The 19,243-nt window shown below is 48.2% G+C and overlaps 1 protein-coding gene across 1 annotated transcript in view; it reads right to left on the bottom strand.

Moving 5' to 3' along the window:
- Positions 1–19,243, bottom strand: part of CACNA1G (calcium voltage-gated channel subunit alpha1 G) — a gene marked incomplete at its 3' end in the record, with an annotated part of 94,704 nt that overhangs the window by 30,400 nt on the left and 45,061 nt on the right. Inside the window, exons 17-24 of the mRNA XM_084298275.1 lie at positions 17,315–17,415; positions 16,098–16,221; positions 12,982–13,050; positions 11,924–12,108; positions 5,532–5,658; positions 2,074–2,199; positions 1,370–1,459; positions 643–835 (exon numbers count right to left, since the gene is read on the bottom strand). Coding sequence (XP_084154401.1) covers positions 643–835; positions 1,370–1,459; positions 2,074–2,199; positions 5,532–5,658; positions 11,924–12,108; positions 12,982–13,050; positions 16,098–16,221; positions 17,315–17,415 — 1,015 coding nt within the window. The remainder of the gene's footprint in view (positions 1–642; positions 836–1,369; positions 1,460–2,073; positions 2,200–5,531; positions 5,659–11,923; positions 12,109–12,981; positions 13,051–16,097; positions 16,222–17,314; positions 17,416–19,243) is intronic.

Genomic DNA, 19,243 nt, shown 5'->3' with positions numbered 1-19,243 from the left:
ATCAATGCCATTTTGCCTAGTTAGTTACTCTCCTCAATTGCTGTTTTTTTCTAATCTGTATTTCTCAAGCAAATGCATTGATATGTTTCTCTAAGGGGTTTTTAAGCATTACTAGAATGAGATGGCTCCATTATTTTATTACACTCTTGAATAGCAGTGGTGCTACTCTACCAATAAGTAAACCTGTTTGATAAATGGGACAGGTAGCATCACTGTGGCATTACAAGGCTGTAATAAACCAAATAGTGAATCCAGTTATCAGCAACAGTGCTCATGATTCATAAGATTTACGGTGCCATCCAGCACTGCTGATCTTTGCAGTTGTCACTATTTGTGTAACACTGAGCTCTGCTATCCAAGAAGCTCCAGGTCTGATTATTATTATTTTTTAAATTTAAATAACCTCCAATGGAAAGGTCATTGCAAATCACGCAGCTATTAAAAAGGCTTCCATGGCTCCTAGCTCAGCCTAAAACAGCACTATTTCCTTCATGCAAATTTCATAGCTGGACATGCTTTTAGGAGAAGAATGATCACCAGACGCGAGGCAGGGAGGGGAGGGAGGAGGGGATTGTGTGGAAGGTCAAGCAGGACTCAGAAAGATGTGGAAAGACTACCGACCAGCCATCTGTTTCTCCTTACTCCTTCTCTTTTTCTCCAGCCGGCGAAGCCTCTTCTCCTCCCGCCTCTTGGCTTCTTCTTCCTCCTGGTGCTGCCGACACTTGTGGAAATTCTCCACCACGACCCCCACGAACATGTTGAGGACGAAGAAGGCCACGATCAGCAAGAAGGAGATGAAGTAGAGGAGCATCCACGGGTTGTAGTTCATGACTGGCTGCACAGGGGAGGAAGGCAAATATCAACTGAACCTCAAAAAGCTGGGAGCAAATGATTACAGCTGCTACATCCACAGCCTTGAAAGTGGGTGCCCCTTAGGTCAGCGTGCTCTGCTCCTCATGAAAACTAGAGCCTTCTGAGATGTTTTGACAGAATACTGCCCAAACACAAAGCACATGGAGGACAGAACCATGTCTGTTCTGCCAGCAGCAGGACAGTCACCTTCTTTGCAGCTATCATCTCCCTCACTGAAAACTTGTTCCGACACAAAACAGTTTTCTCCCAAAATGCCCGAATTGCTTTAAAAGGCCAGCCTTCATTCTTCAATGAGTGTAGTTGTCCTGCAGTGGCCTAGCTACACTGATTGTGTGGCAAAATCTGCAGCAAAAAGGCTGGCTCCGAATCCGGACTTTTCTCAGGGCTCCTCGGCGCACCCCAGGATGTGGCTGCCTCCTGGCAGCCCCCAAACCCCTAAGCCACAGCATTCTGCAAAAAAATGATCTGAAGCTTGTGACCTCTAGCAACCATGTACCTGCTGGTCAACTCCCACAGCGTCCAGGCCATCGTACATGATATCCACCCACCCGTCCTTGGAGGCCAGAACAAAGAGAGACATCAGGGCCTAGAAACACACAGAAAAAAAGTTACACGCAGTTGCAGTAAAGCTTTTTTTTACCTGTAACATTTTACTCTTCTCTGCCCTTTCCTGTCTGGGGATTGTCATTACCTGGCTGATAATGGGACACTTTGATGACCAAGGTTTCTCCTAGCAGCAAAACCCAATCAATGTCAGCACCCTGTTCAGCAATGAGCGCTAATTCAGAAACCACAAAGCCGAACACAAAAGCACCTTCACTTCCACCCTCCAGGTTTCTACTGCTCCCTACTAATTAGTCCCTGCCACGCAGCTAAAATAAGGCAGTGTCACAGAAATGGTTGAAAGTGTCCGGCTCTATTAGACAAGCCCTTCTGCAAGATATATTTGGTTTGTTATGTAGTAGTGAAGCAATTAAGTACTCCACGAAGCCACATGTGCTTGTTCTGTTCTGAAAAGAAGTGTATGCCTGCTTGGAAACACCACCTTTGGGATTTACAGAGACAGAATGCTGTGTATGTGAACTGAATATTTACTGTGGCTGGTAGTGCCCTGTAAGAAAATCCCATGGGATAATAATGCACAGGTTTTAAGTCAAGGAGGTAAAGGAGCAAAGAAGCAGATTACCGTTCTATTAATACCTGGCCGAGATTATCAAAATTATACTTGTGCCGGACCCATTTGTAGCTTGCTTCTGCACAATCCGATTTATTTGTAATGTTTCTGGTGTCCTCCCCCTGGCAGACAAAAAACTTGCCTTTGAAAAGCTGCAAAACACATAAAGAAGAGAGGAAAGGTAATGGCTCGGACCACAGGATTCCTCTGCAGAGGATGGGCATTTCTCATGGGGAATTCTGCACAGCCCATGCAGACCAGATTAGTTAAAGGAAATGGCCTTGTTCATGTGGGTTATTGAGTATGAGCACAGCCTGTATAATACGTACCTAATGAGCAAATGCATGACTTCACACCATTTAGGACACCCACCTGGTGCGTTAGGTTGTGTGGTTCAGTGGTCTGAGACCAGCCAAAAGCCCGTAGCTGCTGGGTCACCAGCTCCAGCACAGCCCGGGCTAATCACTGGGACCACTCCACGGCTGCTCGTGACACACGGGATGCCTCCGGCGGCTCAGCCCAGCCAGTGATGCTGGCTGCAAGAGTCACCGGGAAATGAGGCGTAACGGGGGCCCTGCCAGCCACGCAGGTGGCACTAAAGAGGCGCAGTGCTGAGCTCTGCTCCGCTTTATACAGGTCGGAAGGGGACATGCTGGAGGGAAGCCGACTTGCTGCAGCTGATGTTGGGCTCTTGCTGTGTGCAGGGCTGGCAGCACTCTGTCTTGGATTTGAATGCTGTTCCCCAGCCACCACTGGGCTCTGCAGCCCTGCAGGGGACTGAAAATATTCCTCACGCAGTGCCGAAAGAGTCGAGCCCAGCTGGGGCAGGGTACCTGATCCTGACCTTGCTTCCTTTGGTGTAAACCAGGAGAGATGCAGCTCCTGGGGAGTTAACTCCTGATTTACACCCGCACAAGGAACACAAACCTCTGTGTACTTAATTCTAGAGCTGGTGCTTCCCACAGCCAGAACAGAAAGTGGCAGGGGAGCAGGACTGCTTCAGACAGGGTGATTGATGTTAGCAGAATGGATGGGCTCAGAGCCTGCAAGGCATCCAACAAACCTGATTTTATTTGCTGACAGAAGCTATTGACATTACTATCACAGATTTTGGGGAAAGTGGCAACCTGCTCTCCAGGCTTCTTAGAACACTGCTTGGGTATACAGAGAAAAGATGCTGACGCTTTTTGATCTGTTGTTCATTTCAAATATCAGTAGAAATAATAGCGAACAAGACAAGCCCACACATTACTCCATGGGTTTCCTTCAGAAATCAGCAGCGGCAGAAGGATGTTCTCGAGGCATGCAAAGTTAATCACCACTCAATGCAATCATAAAACTCTGGATGTTAGAAGAGAAGCATTCCCTGATCTTTCCATGGAGAAACACTATCTGTTTGTAAGGCAGGCGAGGGAGATATAGCCTGCACAGATCAAAAAGTTTTAATTAAGCAGGAAGGTAAACAACTGTTTTAATATATTGTCTATAAATACAATTTCTCCTGGAGCTGGACTGTAATGCCCGTCAGATGGGAGCAGTAACACAGCTACTAACTGGGTTTGGAAACAGAAAGCCCAATTTGTAAAAGTGCTGCTCGCTGGCTGTGCTTCAGTTGGAGCTACGGATTCCAGCATTTCTGAAAGTGAAAGACCAAGCGTTTTTGCAGTGTGCTTGTTTATCAATCTGTTTCTCATGTCCGATGATGCCTAGCCACATGTGGACAAGCGGCACAGCAAAAGGAGTCTTGCTAAGAGGAAACACCATTAGAAGCTTGGAAGTCTAGATTTTTGTAGCATAAGAAATAAATTAACTGTACTTTGATCTTCTGCTTATATTTACATGGGAAAACCAACTGTAATTTTGAGAGATCGTCTTTTTATAGAAATAGTTACATCCTTCATCTTACACCTAATTAGACATAAATATTAACGGAGAATTTTGCTTACTGAATACAGGCTCAATCTTGCTTGTGTCTACCACTTAAGCACATCGATAGTCACGACAATTTAACAGAAGACTGCAAGTCACTAGGGGAAGCAATCGCAATAAGCAGGGAGGAAATTCAGAGAGCATACTGCAAGTTTTGTTGTTTGGCATAAATTTTCCTGTCTGAATTTTATATTGTTTTATGCGATATGCTTAGGTTTATGTATCTGTTTAGTATAATGGATGGATGTTGTTGTGCTGTAACACTCAGCCAATCTAGCTGCTGTGATGGTTATGGATGGCACGATTTTCTCCTCTGTTTATTTTCAATGCTGTATTTATTATTTAAACTGTACATTAGTATAAAATATTATATAAGACACCTTTCCAAAAACAAAGCAAAACAGAACTGCTTTCCAAAGCTGGTCATGACAGATCAGATAAACTTCAGAGAGAAATAAGTGTTATGTCAGAATATTTATACGAAACAATCTCTTCTTCTCAGTTAATGAGAAACCAACTGCATTGGAAACTCTGCCACTTTTTCCCCTGGGTTCCTGCACTCCTGGGACTGAGGATATTGCTAGCAGTGCCAGCAGGAAACAGACTCAGAAATTTCTATTTCTGCAAGCTTTCAGTTATACAAACTGTCAGAGCCTGAATGAATCTCCATTCAAGGTCTCTCTGGAGTTTACAAACTTAAGATTGCATCCTTGAGAGTTTCTATTTCCCTATTGCTTTAAACCTAGAAGAAAGGTGGAGGGGAGATGTCCCCACGTTATCTCACAGACTGAACAGGAATGGGATTTAACAGTTTCCCGAGCAGAGTTTTTCTGGCAGTACATGTGGTGCCTCGAGCCTGACCTTTCTGTGGTGTGGCCAGGGGAAGAAAGTGGCGAAATAGCTTGATTTATGTCCTGCTGGAGGCAGAGCAAAAGTCCTTGTGGTGGGGAAAGGATGAAGAAAGCCCATTCTGTGCCTCCAAGGGGGTCATCACATCAGCTTTTGTACCACTGCATGCAATAGGGAAGCTTCAAGAAAGTTCAACGCATCAAGTGACACACAGCCAAGACTGGAAAGTCAGGAATAATCGTGTTTTGAGAGCACTGGAAAGGCCACGCTGTCCTGCTGAGGTGTGGACTGAGAGCTGCAAAAGCCCTCTGGTCTGAGTCACTCAGGGCTGTTAGCTGCAGCAGAGTGAGGCATTCAAAACCAACACACGTTTCTAGAGCCAGCTGCAAGACCTTGACAAAGCCAGGAAGAGGCAAAGCCAACCTCACTAACTGGCTGTAACTGCTGCTACTTCAGCTACAGCTAGTGACGCACGTAGCTGGTCACTGCTGTTAGGCTGGAATCAGAGAGTTTTTAATGGGTGACCAGTAATGGGAAATCTGCCTCCTCCTTGCTGGAAGGAAGAATTCCCCAGGAAGACAGAACAGCCCCATGGGTTTGGCTTCAGAAAGGGCATGTGCTGCTACTGATACCAAGCTGTGGGGCCATTTGTGGCCTGCTACACTTTCTGTCTTGGTGCCGAGGCATACATGTACAAGGGACTCACCTGAACTCCCAGGATCCCAAAGATAATGAAAAAGGCACAGCAGATGACCACGATGTTCCCAATGGGCTTTAGGGATGACATGAGAGTCTCCACCACCAGCTTCAGTCCTTGGGCTCGACTAATGACTCTGCGAGGGCAAGTAAGCACAAAACCTATGTTAGTCCTGATCTGCCCAGTTCTGCCTCTCCCCCAGAACAGAAGACCTGTGGAAAAGACAGCATTAGAAATTTCTTAAGAATGGCAAATAACTCAAAAAAAACATGATGAGAGAACCTGTGAGATTGTTGAGTGTTTGAGGGAAAGGGATCTCTGCCTATGCATACAGCCTTGCATGAAAGAGGAGAGGGAAAGCAGCCACGTGAGAAGAGACAGACCAGGAAGGTCAGTTGAGGAAAGGAAGATGTAGAGGCTAGCCCCATGTTGTTTAAACTCAGAATGATGATTTTAATCTAACCCGCTGTCTATCCTTGATCCACCTCCTGATCAACTTCTTCTAGTTGCCACTCATTACAACGTATTTAAGGCTTGGCATTTTCCTGTTCCTATTAATTGGCCCAAAGAGCTCTCTAGTTTCCAGACTTGATCACAGCTTCCCTGGGATGCTGCCTCTTGTTTCAGTTCATCCACAAGCACACCCCTTTATGTCTGTAGCACGTCCAGGACTGCAGAGTCCTCCCAGAGCGCACTCCTGTGTGGTTTTAGGCAAGGCTCTTGATTTCCCTGTTTCAGCCTGGAGAAACGAAGCAGGTGTCTGTATGTGCACCCACAGTGCTGCTACGTAGAGACCTGAGCTGCCCCTTGGTTCCACCAGTCTCAGCTTTATACCTGCTGTACAACCCCAGCTACAGAACCAGTGCTGTCATCCAGGTGGAACTTCACCAGTGGGACCGCAGGAATCTCACCTCGTTTCTGTAGTTCCTCTCTGACTGGTACTGCACAGAATTTCCTAACAGAGGATTAGCTTATATGGAAAGGTTGGGGGAGAATAATGAGCACATCACCAGAGAAGCTTGTTAGAATATACGTATAAAAGAGGAGAAACTGTACTATACTCTCAAAGACAATATTATGATGAAAGGGCAAAGCTTGTGAGCGTTAGAGAAGCCATCTCCCCATGCTGGGCAGGATGAACACGGTATTCAGGATCACAGACATGAAGGTGGAGAGCTGGGGGACTGACAAAGCCATCTGAAGAGGTTGCACACCTCCCCCCTCTTGATGCCAACTGGAGTTAAGCATTTCACTAGCTCTGTAAATCAGCTTGTACTGATGCCACAGAAGCTGTGCTCTCCCAGAGCAGAAATAGCTGTCTGCTGCGTCAGCCTGATGGGGGGAAGCGCCTGTGTGCTCCTGGGTACAGGCTGGTGGCTCCTCTGAACGCTTGGCACTCAAAAGTGCCACAAACTTCCCCACCTTCTTGTTTCTGCCTGGTTCTCTCTTTTGCCATCAAGTCTTCTCACCGCCTCTGCCGTTTGGCCCCAAACCCAGCTGCCCCGCCTGAAGCACAGCTTGGAGTTCTGTTGTCTGGAGAAAATCCAATTTCTCCTCCTCTCTCCCCCTTTCTGGTCTCTGGTGCTCCCAGCAGAGGTCCCCATGGACACGTCCACATGCCCGACATGCATGGCCTGAGCGTGTGCTTGCCTGACCTGGGTTGGGACCACAGCCAAGCCTGCACGAGCCCTCTCCTGCCCCAGAGCCCACAGCTCGAGAAAACTGCGGCGCTCAGCACACAGGCACCGGTTCTTTCAAAGCCTCTTGGCTTTAAACAGTATCCTGAAGACCTAAAAATTATTTCCCTTTTTTCTGGTTAAATATTTACTCAAAATGTCAAGGGTAAATCATCAATTATCCTCTTAAAAAAGAAACAGATGGTGATATTTTTATCCACTCCCTTACCAGTGAAACACAAAAGGCAGATGCTTCTATTACTCATGCTGGGTGTCTCTTCCAGGTAGCTGGTGTGGCTCCTTATTTTGGACACCTCAGCTTTCCTGATGCTCAGACCTGGGGTATTTTAGGAATTAAGCTGCAGGAGAAGGGCTTATAAAAGGCTCAAGAGAGAGAAGCAGCTCAAGGCTGAGGTGCTCCAGGGGATGGCATGGACCCCATGCAGCCGTGGCAGTGCAGAGACCGGTTGGCTCCCAACGCTGCCTACAAGAACTGCTCCAGGCTGGGGCAATTACGCTGCTGCTGTCATGTCATACCTGCACTGAGGCTGAGAGCTGTGCCTGATTCAATGGGGTGGCTCATCCAGCCCAGCAGGCCATGTCTGCAGGGCAAGGACTCCTCCCAGTCCATGTCAGCATACAGGGCCAGGCAGTCTGAGCTTGAATCCCAAACTTTGGGATCCTCAGATGGTCCTTCACATATTACCCTTGCACTATCCTTGGTGATCTATTACAACTGCCAAACTACAGATGGGAAACTGAGGCACGGGAGGATCATGGTTATGCTCCCAGAGCTCTGCGGGCACTTCATGTCCAATGATTTCAATAGAAATTAGGCACACTGGGATCTTGGCTTAAGTATTTTGCCCGCAGTTATGCAAGATGGAACGGAAGTCAGGCCTTGTAAATTGAAGGCCTGTGGTCTAGCTACTGGAGCATCCTTAAATTTGGGGGAACAAGGAAGAAATTTAGCCTCCAGAGTCTGAAGCTGATAATTTTCTCCAATGGTTATTAACGAAACCTATCCTAGAAATAATAAAGTGATTTCCCCTGTGGTATACTATTTGGTATCCAACAGAGATAGAAAATAGGAGGTTTCTCATCTGACTTAGCAAAGTTGCGTGTATTGAGAAAAAAGGGCTGAAGAACTGCAGCATTTGGCTGCTTTCGGAGATTTGATCAACCAGGGAATTCCTCAAATGAGAATGCATGAGGGTAAAAGCTGCCACCAGTCTAGCTCCATGCCAATGCTGTTTCCAGCCCTACGGAGAGAGAAGACTTTGAAAAGATTTTTGAAAAATGATAGTTCTTACTAATGAAAACCTTCAGACCTTGGAGCTGCCTCAAACTAAGGGCCTGATCCAATGTCGAGGCAAGTCCGTGCAAAGTCTCCTGCTGTCTCTCTTGAGAGTCTGATAACTCTCTCAGAAGTGCCAATGAAATCCTCAGCATTTCCAGATTATTAGTGTCAGCTCCAATATGTCAACAGACAGCATCCCTGTGCCTCATCAATATTGCCCGAGATCCTGCAGATATCAGGCTTGCAGACTCGTACTGTCTGATCCGCCACTCCTGCAATTTGTTGCTGAAGGATCCAGCTGATTTGGAGCCCTCTGGACGTGCCAGAGCCGTAGACTCGCTGATGTTGCATTCAGGGCAATTCCCATCTGCATTAAGCGTATGACAAATAGGGAAATTGAAGTTAGACCATTTTTTTTTTTGTTCGTTGTGAAGAAATGCTAATCCCTCGAGCTCCTCCTGGTTCTGCTGGTCTCAGCGTTCACAATGCTGTCAAACCCCTTGTGTGAGACACTCCAAAACCACTGCCAGCCTCACCCCAGCTGGATCACATTTCCTAATGTTAAGCCTGCTGGTCTGATTAGAGCACTCAGATGAAGAAGGAGCACTTAGATAAAGTAGCAGATCAACATTAATGAAGGCCTTCCTCCACAGATTAAAAAAAAAAAAAAGCAAAGGTGATAATATGACAGGGAGAAGTGAGTCTATGAAATGACTGTTTCATACCGCAATGGTATGAAGAGTGAATAATTTATCCATCTGTTTTGAAAGGCAAAGCCCAGGCGCTGCAGAGAGTAAAACAGCACTGAAGTCCAACCAAATTAATTCTGAATACATTTTCAATCTTGATTTCTCTTGTATCTTAAGCTACAACACTTGATCCCAACAAGAGCAGGTTGAACGCATTAGGAAGGAATGTTATTGTATAAGCAATCCCTCTACTGGCTGAAACATCAGAGGGTCATGGAAACATCTTTAAATGTCACTCCTTTGTGAATATATTTTTGGAATTTTGGTCATAAAGCTGGGCTTGAATGCTCATGGATTCAATTTGGAGGCTGATAATCAATCATGCAATCAAAAGCCAGTGATTGGCACGCAGGCCAGAGCTTTTTTATGCCTGTGCAAATGGCACAAGCATGTGCGGCTCCATGTGCTGCATAAAGCAGCGGGGTTGTTTGCACGGGAAAAAAAACAAGCGACAGAACAAGGGAGGTCTTTCTGCAAGAAGGACCCCTTCCAGTTATGAACCAGAAAAGCCAACGTAGAGGCAATGAGGGCTGTCCCTGCCCTCAAGATCGGGTGAGAGCTGTGGCTGCTCGCTGACAGTGCCCTCCCTGCATCACCATCCCCAGGTGCCTGCAGGATGGGAGGGCAGCGGGCGGCCAGCTCCATCCCCCAGTGGTGGGCACAAGATGCTGCTTGGAAAGGAAAACCAGTGACTTGACCTTGATATGGGGACTAGGGCCACGGCATGCACAATCCTGCTGCCGTCCTGCACCGATCCAGCCTGGGATCATGGCAGGGACATGGAGACCCGCGGCAGAGTGGGACAGCCCGGATGCACATCGCCGAGGCAGATGGGTTTCCACAGGCGGAGATTTACGACTTAGTGAAAAGTCCCCGGTTTGATGGCTGCTTTTTCATTTCCTACAAATCTAATTACAGGGGAATAGAACTGATTGTGAACATATTTAGGGAATGGGCTTGTTGCTGTCTTTTTGCATTTCCTTTGTAGTATAAAGCAGTGTGTTGGCTGAAAACATTCAGACACTCTTGAGAAAACATATTGAATGCCAACAGGAATGGAATAGCAATGGAAGGACCTAATCCTGCACATGCTCCAGATGGCAGGTCTTCCTCCGCCCTGCAGCTACTCCACGGTTTATTCCCCATAACTGCAGACTACTCATGCACATAGGTGACTGCAGGGAAAGACCAGCAAATGAAGCCTCAAGTCCTGGCAAGGCAGACCTACAGATCCACAAAGTAGCACACAGGCGTTAGGGTCAGACAGCGACCCTAGCAGGGCTCAGCACAACACAAACATCTCCCTCTAGATCTGATTTAACCACACCACCTCCAGAGAGGAACTTGCATTCTGCAGCTCAGAGACAGGAAAATGATCCTTGTTTTACTCTGAGATAGCCTGATTATTTTGCAAGTTTTCTTAATGTGAGTCAAAAATCAGTCTAAACAGAAGAGCAGAACAGATCCAACAAACCAGAAATCTGGCAGAAACTCCCCCCAGAAACAACAGTTGACATGGAGATGCTGGGGGACACCTGAAGAGAAGAAATTCTGAACTGGAGTCACATAGGAAGACAGCCTAGTCGTGTGGCCAGAGAGACGAACCACACCAACAGGAGATCTGTCCAGATAAAAATGATTAAAGCAGCTCATGTCCTAAAACTCTCCAAGCACAACATACACATTGCCCAGTTTAACAGAAACTCTTTCAAAGCTGTTAAGAATATTTGAAAGATACATAATGTATGGTCATGGCTATTGTTATTTAGACTTATTATTCACACAAGGGTAGTAAAACAACATCTTCTGTCAGAAGCAGAGTCCTTTTTTTTTTGTTGTTGTTGTCCTGAAAGAGAAAATCCTGACTCAAAGAGAACCTTTTATGAAGGAAGCAGCAGTACGATATGACAGGCACACAAAGATGCTTTGAGCAGGAAGGTTTATTAGCTGCTGCATAACAAGAGCAGCAACAATGGCATTAAAGAGGGACTGCATTTAGCATGGGGAGAAACCTTCTTGCCTTGGGGTATGGGACCAAACGGTGCTGCTCCTGGGGCAGGTTCTTGCCCAAGGGGCGCCTGCCCCAAGGCATGGGATAGTGCCTGCTGCCAGCGCTGGGGGAGCGAGTCAGAAAGCCAACTGCTTGCAGCTTGTCGGGGCAATATATAAAACAAATATCTCCTTAAAATTAATGGGGAACGGAGGGGAAAAGGCTTCTTTGCATTCTACGTTAAGCAACAGTTTAGTCTCTGCTTCCTTAAAAACGATCTGCCACCTGCTACTAATTTCCTTCTTTGTTACGAAAGCCATTGACTGCCTGAAGGAAAGGGGGAGAAGAAGCTGTTAAGCTGCACTTTACACAGAGCAAATGAGAACACAAATAGCAGGGGATGTGTGTTTTAATGAGCAAGAGAGGCATTGATCAGTTTACTACTGCACTTGGGGCTGGTCCCAAAACCCAGTGAGTGCCCGAGTGCCCGGAGCCCCTTGCGGCTCAGCGGGACCCGCGGCCGCTCATTGTCTGGGGAGCAGCAGGAGGCTGGGCACAACACGCCATGCCCTTGTCTCGCCTGCCCTTTCCCTTGCACGAGTGCTGCTGCTTTGCAGCAGTGGCTCAGCAACCCCTTGGGCACGCACACCCTACGCGCTTTTCGGTCTTCCCCATCCTCTGCTTACCTTAAGGGCCGCAACGTCCTCAGCAGTCTCAGAACCCTCAGCATCCCCAGGATCTTTGTGCCGCTGTCGGACACCATCGAGACCAGGATGTCGATGACCGAGATGAGAACCAGCACCCCATCCAGCACGTTCCAGCTGCTTTTCAAGTAGGCTTTCTCCCCAAAACACAAGCCTAGTGCCACCACCTGCCCGGACAACAAGTTGCAACAAATTAGGACTATTGCATCCAATATGTTTTCTCCAGTTAGCAGCCTGCTGAGAGTGCATTATTTACAGATACAAGTCTGTGAGTCCATTTGCTTCCCAGTATCGAAGCCTAATGAGACAAATCAGCAAAGTGTTATATTGCAAGGACTGTAAAATAACTCTGCAGATACATCCCAGATTGTCCCTGACAGCTGATGTATTTTAAATGCAACTAAGCCTAGCTGCACAGAAGTGTTTCTAACATGTTTAGATCTGGCATAAAAAGTTTGATTGTGTTTTATTTCTATAGACTCCTGGAGTAAAGGTTCAGAGTGGCTGACCCACAGCAATCAGTTACAGGCTTTGCAAATACAGAAACTAGAGAAACTTTCCATAGAAAGAGCAATTGTTCTGTGAGATCATTATGAATTACACTAGAGAGATTTACAGCAGTGGGTTTCTGAGCCTCCTGCCTCAAACCCGGCAAAGAATTTCAATGTGCTTAAGTATCTTCCTCCTCAGGAAAGCACATAGCTGCTTAGGTTGTTGAGGACAATGGGCTGTTGAAGACAATGGGACTTCCATGCATGGCTGAAGTTAAGCATGTGCTCAAGAGCTTTGCTGAATAGGGAAGGATTGCTGAATTGAAGCATCCCATTGCTCATATAATGGTGTAAATCAAGAGCAACTTCAGTGAAATTGTTCTGATGTAAAACGTGCTCAGAATAAGGCGTGTGGTGGGTATTTGAATATGATTCAGAAGGGGAAAATATTCACCTCGCTCGTCACTGGTAGACCTAGAAGTTTTGCAAGCCCAGTGTAATAAAATATCACTGATATAACACAGACACACATCCTCCAGCTTCATTTACCTTAACTGTCATCTCAGTCAGGAAGATAACCGTGAAGATGTAGTTAGAGAGCGTTAGGAAAATCCGTTCCTATAAAAAAAAAAAAAAAAAGAAAGAAAAACAAGGGACAACATTTTACGTCTCGCTTTCCGCAGCTCTACGCCTCCCTGCGCACATTTGTGCGGCTGCTGACTGCTCTGCAGCTTCTGTGCTGAACCAGGCCTCGGACTGTTTGCTCGCGGAGCGGGGAAATCCAAATATTTAGACAACCTCACTGCGGGCGGCCAGGCTGTGTCAGCACCATGGAGAGGGGCAGCGGCGCAGCACCGGCCCCTCCGCCAGCACCACGGCGGCCCCCAGGCCCCCGGCTGCCCCCCAGGCTTCTGGCTGTCCATCCCCTAGGCCTCTGGCTGCCCCCCAGGCCTCTGGATGTCCCCCAGCAGACACCCGGCCATCTCACACCCTTGGCACATCTCTCCCTGCCCCTCACCTGCGGCTGCCGCCGTGCAGCGCAAATATCACCAAGCTCCCAATTCCCCAGTAAATTAAGTCAATATTGGAGCGGCTGTGCTGCCAGGCGAGCGGGACCCATGGGAGGCCAGAGCATGGCTGGCATGAGCTGTCACTGCTCCACCAAAGCTGAGAAGCTCCGGGGGTTGGTGCCAGCTGAGACCTGTCCCCAGAAGGGTGAATCACTCGCCCAAAGCCACAGGCGAGACCTGGGCACGAAGCCCGGCGGTCTCATCTCCCCATCCCCTGTGCTATCCACCAGACCATGCAGTCCTCGCTGCCACTGTTCTGAAACAGCAGCTAGCGATTACAGATGAGGCCATGGACCGGTTCCCTATCTGTAGTTAGCAGAAACCTCTCTTTTTTAATGATGACCATTAAATAAATTACACTTTTCCCTAATCCCTAAGCAATCTCTGATTGCCTGTGCTGAGAAATGGATGGCAGACAGTGGAAGCTGGAGGAAAGGTGGGGAGTGCGCATGTATACACGTGTGCATACAATTGAACTGGCCCTGGTTATGCTAATGACAATTTTGGATTTATTTCTGCTGCTCTCTACAGAGCAGTCCTGTAAGAGATGCAGATCTCTCACTCAAAATGAGATGCAATTTAAACAAGACAAAACACCTTGGCAACTCTCTCGCTTGCCAGATCATGATTTACTGAAAGTGACTCAGGAACCACTGAGTAGCTTGTTTCCATCCTGGGCCCATAATTAATTAGGTGCTAGGCCTGCACTGTGATTGCAGGAGCTGTGATAGGGAACATCTCCGGCCGCCCGCTGACTGCCACACAAAAGACGGCTGCGAGGGCGAGGCGGCGTGCGGGAGGAAGAGGGTAGGGACCTGCTTGTGGTGCTGGAGATAAAACAGCAATAGCGTGGAGGAGACTGAGGATATTACATTCCTCTCTGGCAAGCGTGGGGCTATTTTGAAGGATAATCTCCACGGGCCATGTCGCGCTCTCTGAAATGGGGAGCGCGTGTTGGCTAGCAACAGTATCCCCTGTTCCGATAAGCCAGCTGAAACTGGGGCAGGGAAAGAGAACTCGCTTGAACAAGCTAGAAAATCCACAGCTCGGGGAAGCCAAGTACAATTATTTTAAACAACTCAAGCTAAACTAACTCTCTCCATTTCCAGATGAAAGCTCCATCAGTGCGGGCAGGGGCTGGGCACTCCTCCTGGCTGCCACTGCTCAGCATCAGCATCCTCCTGCTCCTCTCTGCTGCTCCCAGACCACGGCTCAGCTCAGCTCCTGCCCCAGGTGACCCAGTTCGGGTCCCTTGGCTACAACCTGATGCTGAGGAGCCTCACACTGGTCCCTGTCCCCTTTCCTCTCTGCACTCTGCCAGTGCCTGGGGACACCACAGCTCGTCCTCCCTCTCTTATACAGGCAGCAGTGCTGTTTTGTGCTACATGCCATGGGTTCCTCTGACTCTGCATGTCACACCGCTCCCTTCATCTCCATGCAGGTACAGTTCTTTTCAGAGCCAGCCTTGGTGAATGGTGGCTCTCAAAGGACACAGCAAGGGGCTCCAAGGAAGCATTTAGGATCTCAAGGGTGTCCCATTTGGGGAACAGCAGGGTGATTTCCTCCTGCTAGATTGGCTGGCAGGGAGTCCTGCTCTTGTCTCGCAGCTGTGAGTTGGTGCTCCATGGCTGCACAATAATCAAAAGAGGAAAAAAAAAAAAAAGTGGATTTAGGGGAAGAACCTCCGGGCAAACTAATTCAGTAAGGAGGACTACTAGGGAAAGCTTAAAATAGGCAGAGAGCAGCCACGACTCCAGTTTTAAGGTCTAACATTGAAGATCCATGAAAATGAACAGCCTGACACGCCTACGACAACAAAACAGGATTCTATACGATTGCGATATGAGCAGTCTTTTGCAATACATCAGCAAGAGCCCAGCATATATCTCAGCCGCAACCTATGCTAAAATAAAAGAGCAACCGGATGATCCTGCCCCCCTGATTGATGGAAGTTGGTGCTGTGAGGGTCTGGTTTGAAAAATCATTACACAGTCAATTAAAGCAAAATGGTTCAGGGAAATGGAATTACGGTGCACATAGCAATTTGGTTTTGCTTGTGTCACAACAAAGATCACAGACAAAAGGGAGAGAAAAGTATGAAATGAACAGTTTCCCCCATTCCCTTCGCACCATACATACGTGCCCGTGAACAACAGATGGATGAAACGAATATTGTGCTGAGAGAGGAAAAGTGTTTGAAGGTTGATCAGAGAAGGAAACTGAGACAGATGCCATGCTTATGCCACGAATTCAGACCTCGATCATACTTGCAGAAATGGGCTATTATTAGGGGAGCCTCGATATGTGGCAGACCACGAGCTCTGCTCTCGTTCTTTGAACGGACTCTGGAGAGGGACCAAGAGAGCTGGGAGCAGCAGCCCCAGCACACGGAGCAGGGGATGGTGAAAAGCCTTTCCTGGGATAGCATTACCCCGGTAAACACTGTACTTAATTCAACACATATGCTGGCAGCTTCCCATTTAAAAAAGGAAAAGAGAGAGCCCAAATGCACGGCGGTGGGGTGCAAGCCACATGAGCTGGCTGCACAAGGAACACGCCAGCCTGGAGCACAGAAAACATTAACCTCAAACTCACAGCGCTGTGAGGCTCGATTTTGGGTCGTTCCATGGCAATGGTAATGCAGTTGAGGAAGATGATCACCAGGACGATATGATCAAACATCTTGTGCGTGATGATTTTATTGCACATCAGACGGAATCTGCCAAGGAAGAGGGAAAAAAAAAAAAGACAACACACAGACTAGCTGTTAATGCTCGGCTGGTTGGGGACGAACACACTCCCGCCTGCGCAGCAGCCGAAGCACGGCCGGGGAATCGAGCACCCTGTTTGCACAGCAGATGAGCCACAGTCTTGCAACCCCCTCCCTGGCAGAGCCCCATGCTGCAGGCAGATCTGGGTAGGAATGAAAAAGGACCCGAGCTACAAAGTTCGATGCCAAATTTGGGCCACAAACTTCAAGCCCCGGTTAAAACCAGAGAGGAATCTGCCCCACTCGGAGTGGAGCAGCTGCTTCCCCAGCTCGGACAGGCAGCCAGGTGTGGATCTGGCCCCTGCCTGGTCCGCAGAGTTCAGGTTTAACTTAAATAAAGGAAGAAATACCTCCAGCAAGCGTGTAAGGGTTGAGTGCACACAGAACAAAGAGACAGAAGCTATTTATTGTGACAGATGGCTGTACACTGACCCGGGATTTATAATGCCGTATTACATTCCCCTAAGTCTGTTTCTGAAAATCTCTCTAATCTTGCTATGAATGAACTCGAATGCTGTCCAGGGCCCACCAGCTCAAAGGTGGGAAACCCTCGTTAAGCGTGGGTTAATGTCCAGAGGAAGAAAGAGAGCCTGGAGCCCAATTGCCCCATGGCCGGGCTTTGGGAAGGGCAGCATTGGGGTAAGGAGAGGGCAGATTTATGGGGCTGGTGGGAGAGGGAGGAAGGGAGGGGGAGGACAAAAGTCAGGGCTGAGGGGAGGTTTAGCAGGTGAAGGAGGGCGCTTTGCTGTGTTCTACATGTACACCAGGTGCAAAACTAGATTTTTCTGCTTAATGCAGATCCTTTCCCTCTCATTTCCAAGTCTCTTTGCTCCATTGAATAAAAAACGTACAGAGCGCTGGCATCAGCGATGAAGCCTTTTCCATGCCCAGGCTGCAGACCACCACCAAACTCTCCCATGCCAGGGCTGTGCCTGCACCAGAGCACCCTGTGGTGTAGGGACCGCCGAGGGGACACGGGTGGTGAGCCACCACAGCGGGGACATCCACGCCAGGCATCCTGCTGCTATGTGAGCAGCCTTACCTTGAGTGAGGAGCAAAGATGTAGATGGACCAGGAGTCTCTCTCTCTGCAGCAGGCAGGAAGACGTGCCCGGATCCAAGCCTTCACACGGTCCCTTTTGCTCTAGGAGGAAAATTTACAGCAGAGACGGACCAGGAGGGAAAAGCAGAGAGAACAGTTAAAACCCCCAAAGCTCCCAAGCAAAGGATTCAGGGCCATTTTTCACTAAACAAATATCCCCAGGTACTCAGTAAAGCCAAAGGAAAATGATCTTTCCCCAAAAGACCTTCAGGGGATGGAGCTCCAGAGGCCGGGTGAGGGCTGTGCTGGTGCTGAGAGCTCGTGGGGCCTCACCTTGCTCATGGTACCTTCCTCCAGCACACGGCTAGCCAACAGGATGGACTTGGTAAGTAAATCCTCTGTCCCAGAGGAGTGATAACCTGCTCAGATCAGCCACAGACCCTCCAGATTCTCGACAGACGCTTACCTGAATCTTCTGAGTTGTTTTTTGTTTGTTTGTTTTTTAAATTATGTATAATGCTTATGTCAAAAGCTATAACAGCAACAGAGGGAGGGATTCCTGCTGCTTGCTGGGTCAAGCCCTGTGGCTGTGCACCACTGGAAAGCCAAAGAAGCCATTTGGGACCTGCGTTTCAATCCAGGAACATGATGGCAAGCATCTGCCTCTCATTCGGCATGAACAGATTAGACAGCAGATTATGAAGCCAGAAGGGAACATCGTGGCCAGCCTGACCTCCTGGATGAGCACGGGCCTTCCAACTCCCCCGAATTAATTTCTACTCAAAACCACAGCACATCCTCAGCCATGCACACATATGTGTTAGACTACCAGGTTATTTAAGGCCAGGAGGGCAGATTGTAGTGCCATGGCCAGCAGGTCAAGTAAAGACACAAAACTCTCAGTGCCAAGGGGAAGCCTTGTCCCAGCTGTGACAGCCTCTGGATTAGGTCTTCTTGAATTCTCAACCACAGATCTCCAAAGGGAGGCCAGGATCTTTAAGAAAATTATCCTGACAGTGCTGTGAACTCACGCACCACCAGCAGAAGCCACCCAGCACCCGGTTCCCCAGCCGAACTCCTCACCCACCACACCAGGGCTTCCTCAGCCCTTTCCAATCGAAGCACCAGGAGACAAACCTGCAGACCGGTGCGGGCAACGTCACCGCAGTGCTTCGCGTTGGCAGACAAATAAAAATGAATTCTCACTCACTCATTACCCTTATTTCCCCACTGCCACGTGGGTCTGAATCTGCACAGGTGTGGGAACGCGGCTGCAGGGCTCCTGGAAGATTATTTTGCAGGTGTTTGGGAACGGCGCCGTGAAGCACAGAGCAGGAACTGCCGCTGGTGCCCAAGGAGCAGGGTGAACCGCAGGGCTCAGGCACTTGTACGCATTTCATCTTCAGAACGGGGAAGGGGGGATTCTGTGCTCATTTTGAGCCAAACTGTTAGCAATTTGAGGTACTCTGGACTGTAAAAATGGGATTTGTTAGGGTAATTGAGTGGAATGGAGGAAATGCTTTCTGCTCCTACATGTACTCAGCCAGGGGTCTCATTAGCGATGGGTAATAGCTAGTGTAGTGCCCATCTTAATGAAAGCACTTGGTGATAACCTGAACCCTTCAAAAAAGGAAAACAACCTTGTGAAAATTACAAGAGAAGCCTGCATAACAAAAAAGCTGGGTTTTTCTGCCCCTCTCCTTTGGTTGTCCATCCTTCCCTCCCCTTCTACGCACACACGCCCCAGGCCATGGCACACCAGTAGGTTTTGGCCACATCTTGGCTGTTTTCACATTCCTTTTCCAACTCCAGGCAAGGAGTCAGAAGTGCTCCCTTCACTCTAAGCTGTATTTAATAGAGCATGCATCCTGGGGATGTGTTATCCCTCCTAGCAGCCTAGACTGTTAAATTATCCAAGAGTTAACAAAGG

This window comes from Netta rufina (genome assembly GCF_964035555.1).
Source record: "Netta rufina genome assembly, chromosome: 19".
Classification (NCBI taxonomy): domain Eukaryota; kingdom Metazoa; phylum Chordata; class Aves; order Anseriformes; family Anatidae; genus Netta; species Netta rufina.
This window is presented reverse-complemented; position numbering and strand designations above follow the sequence as displayed.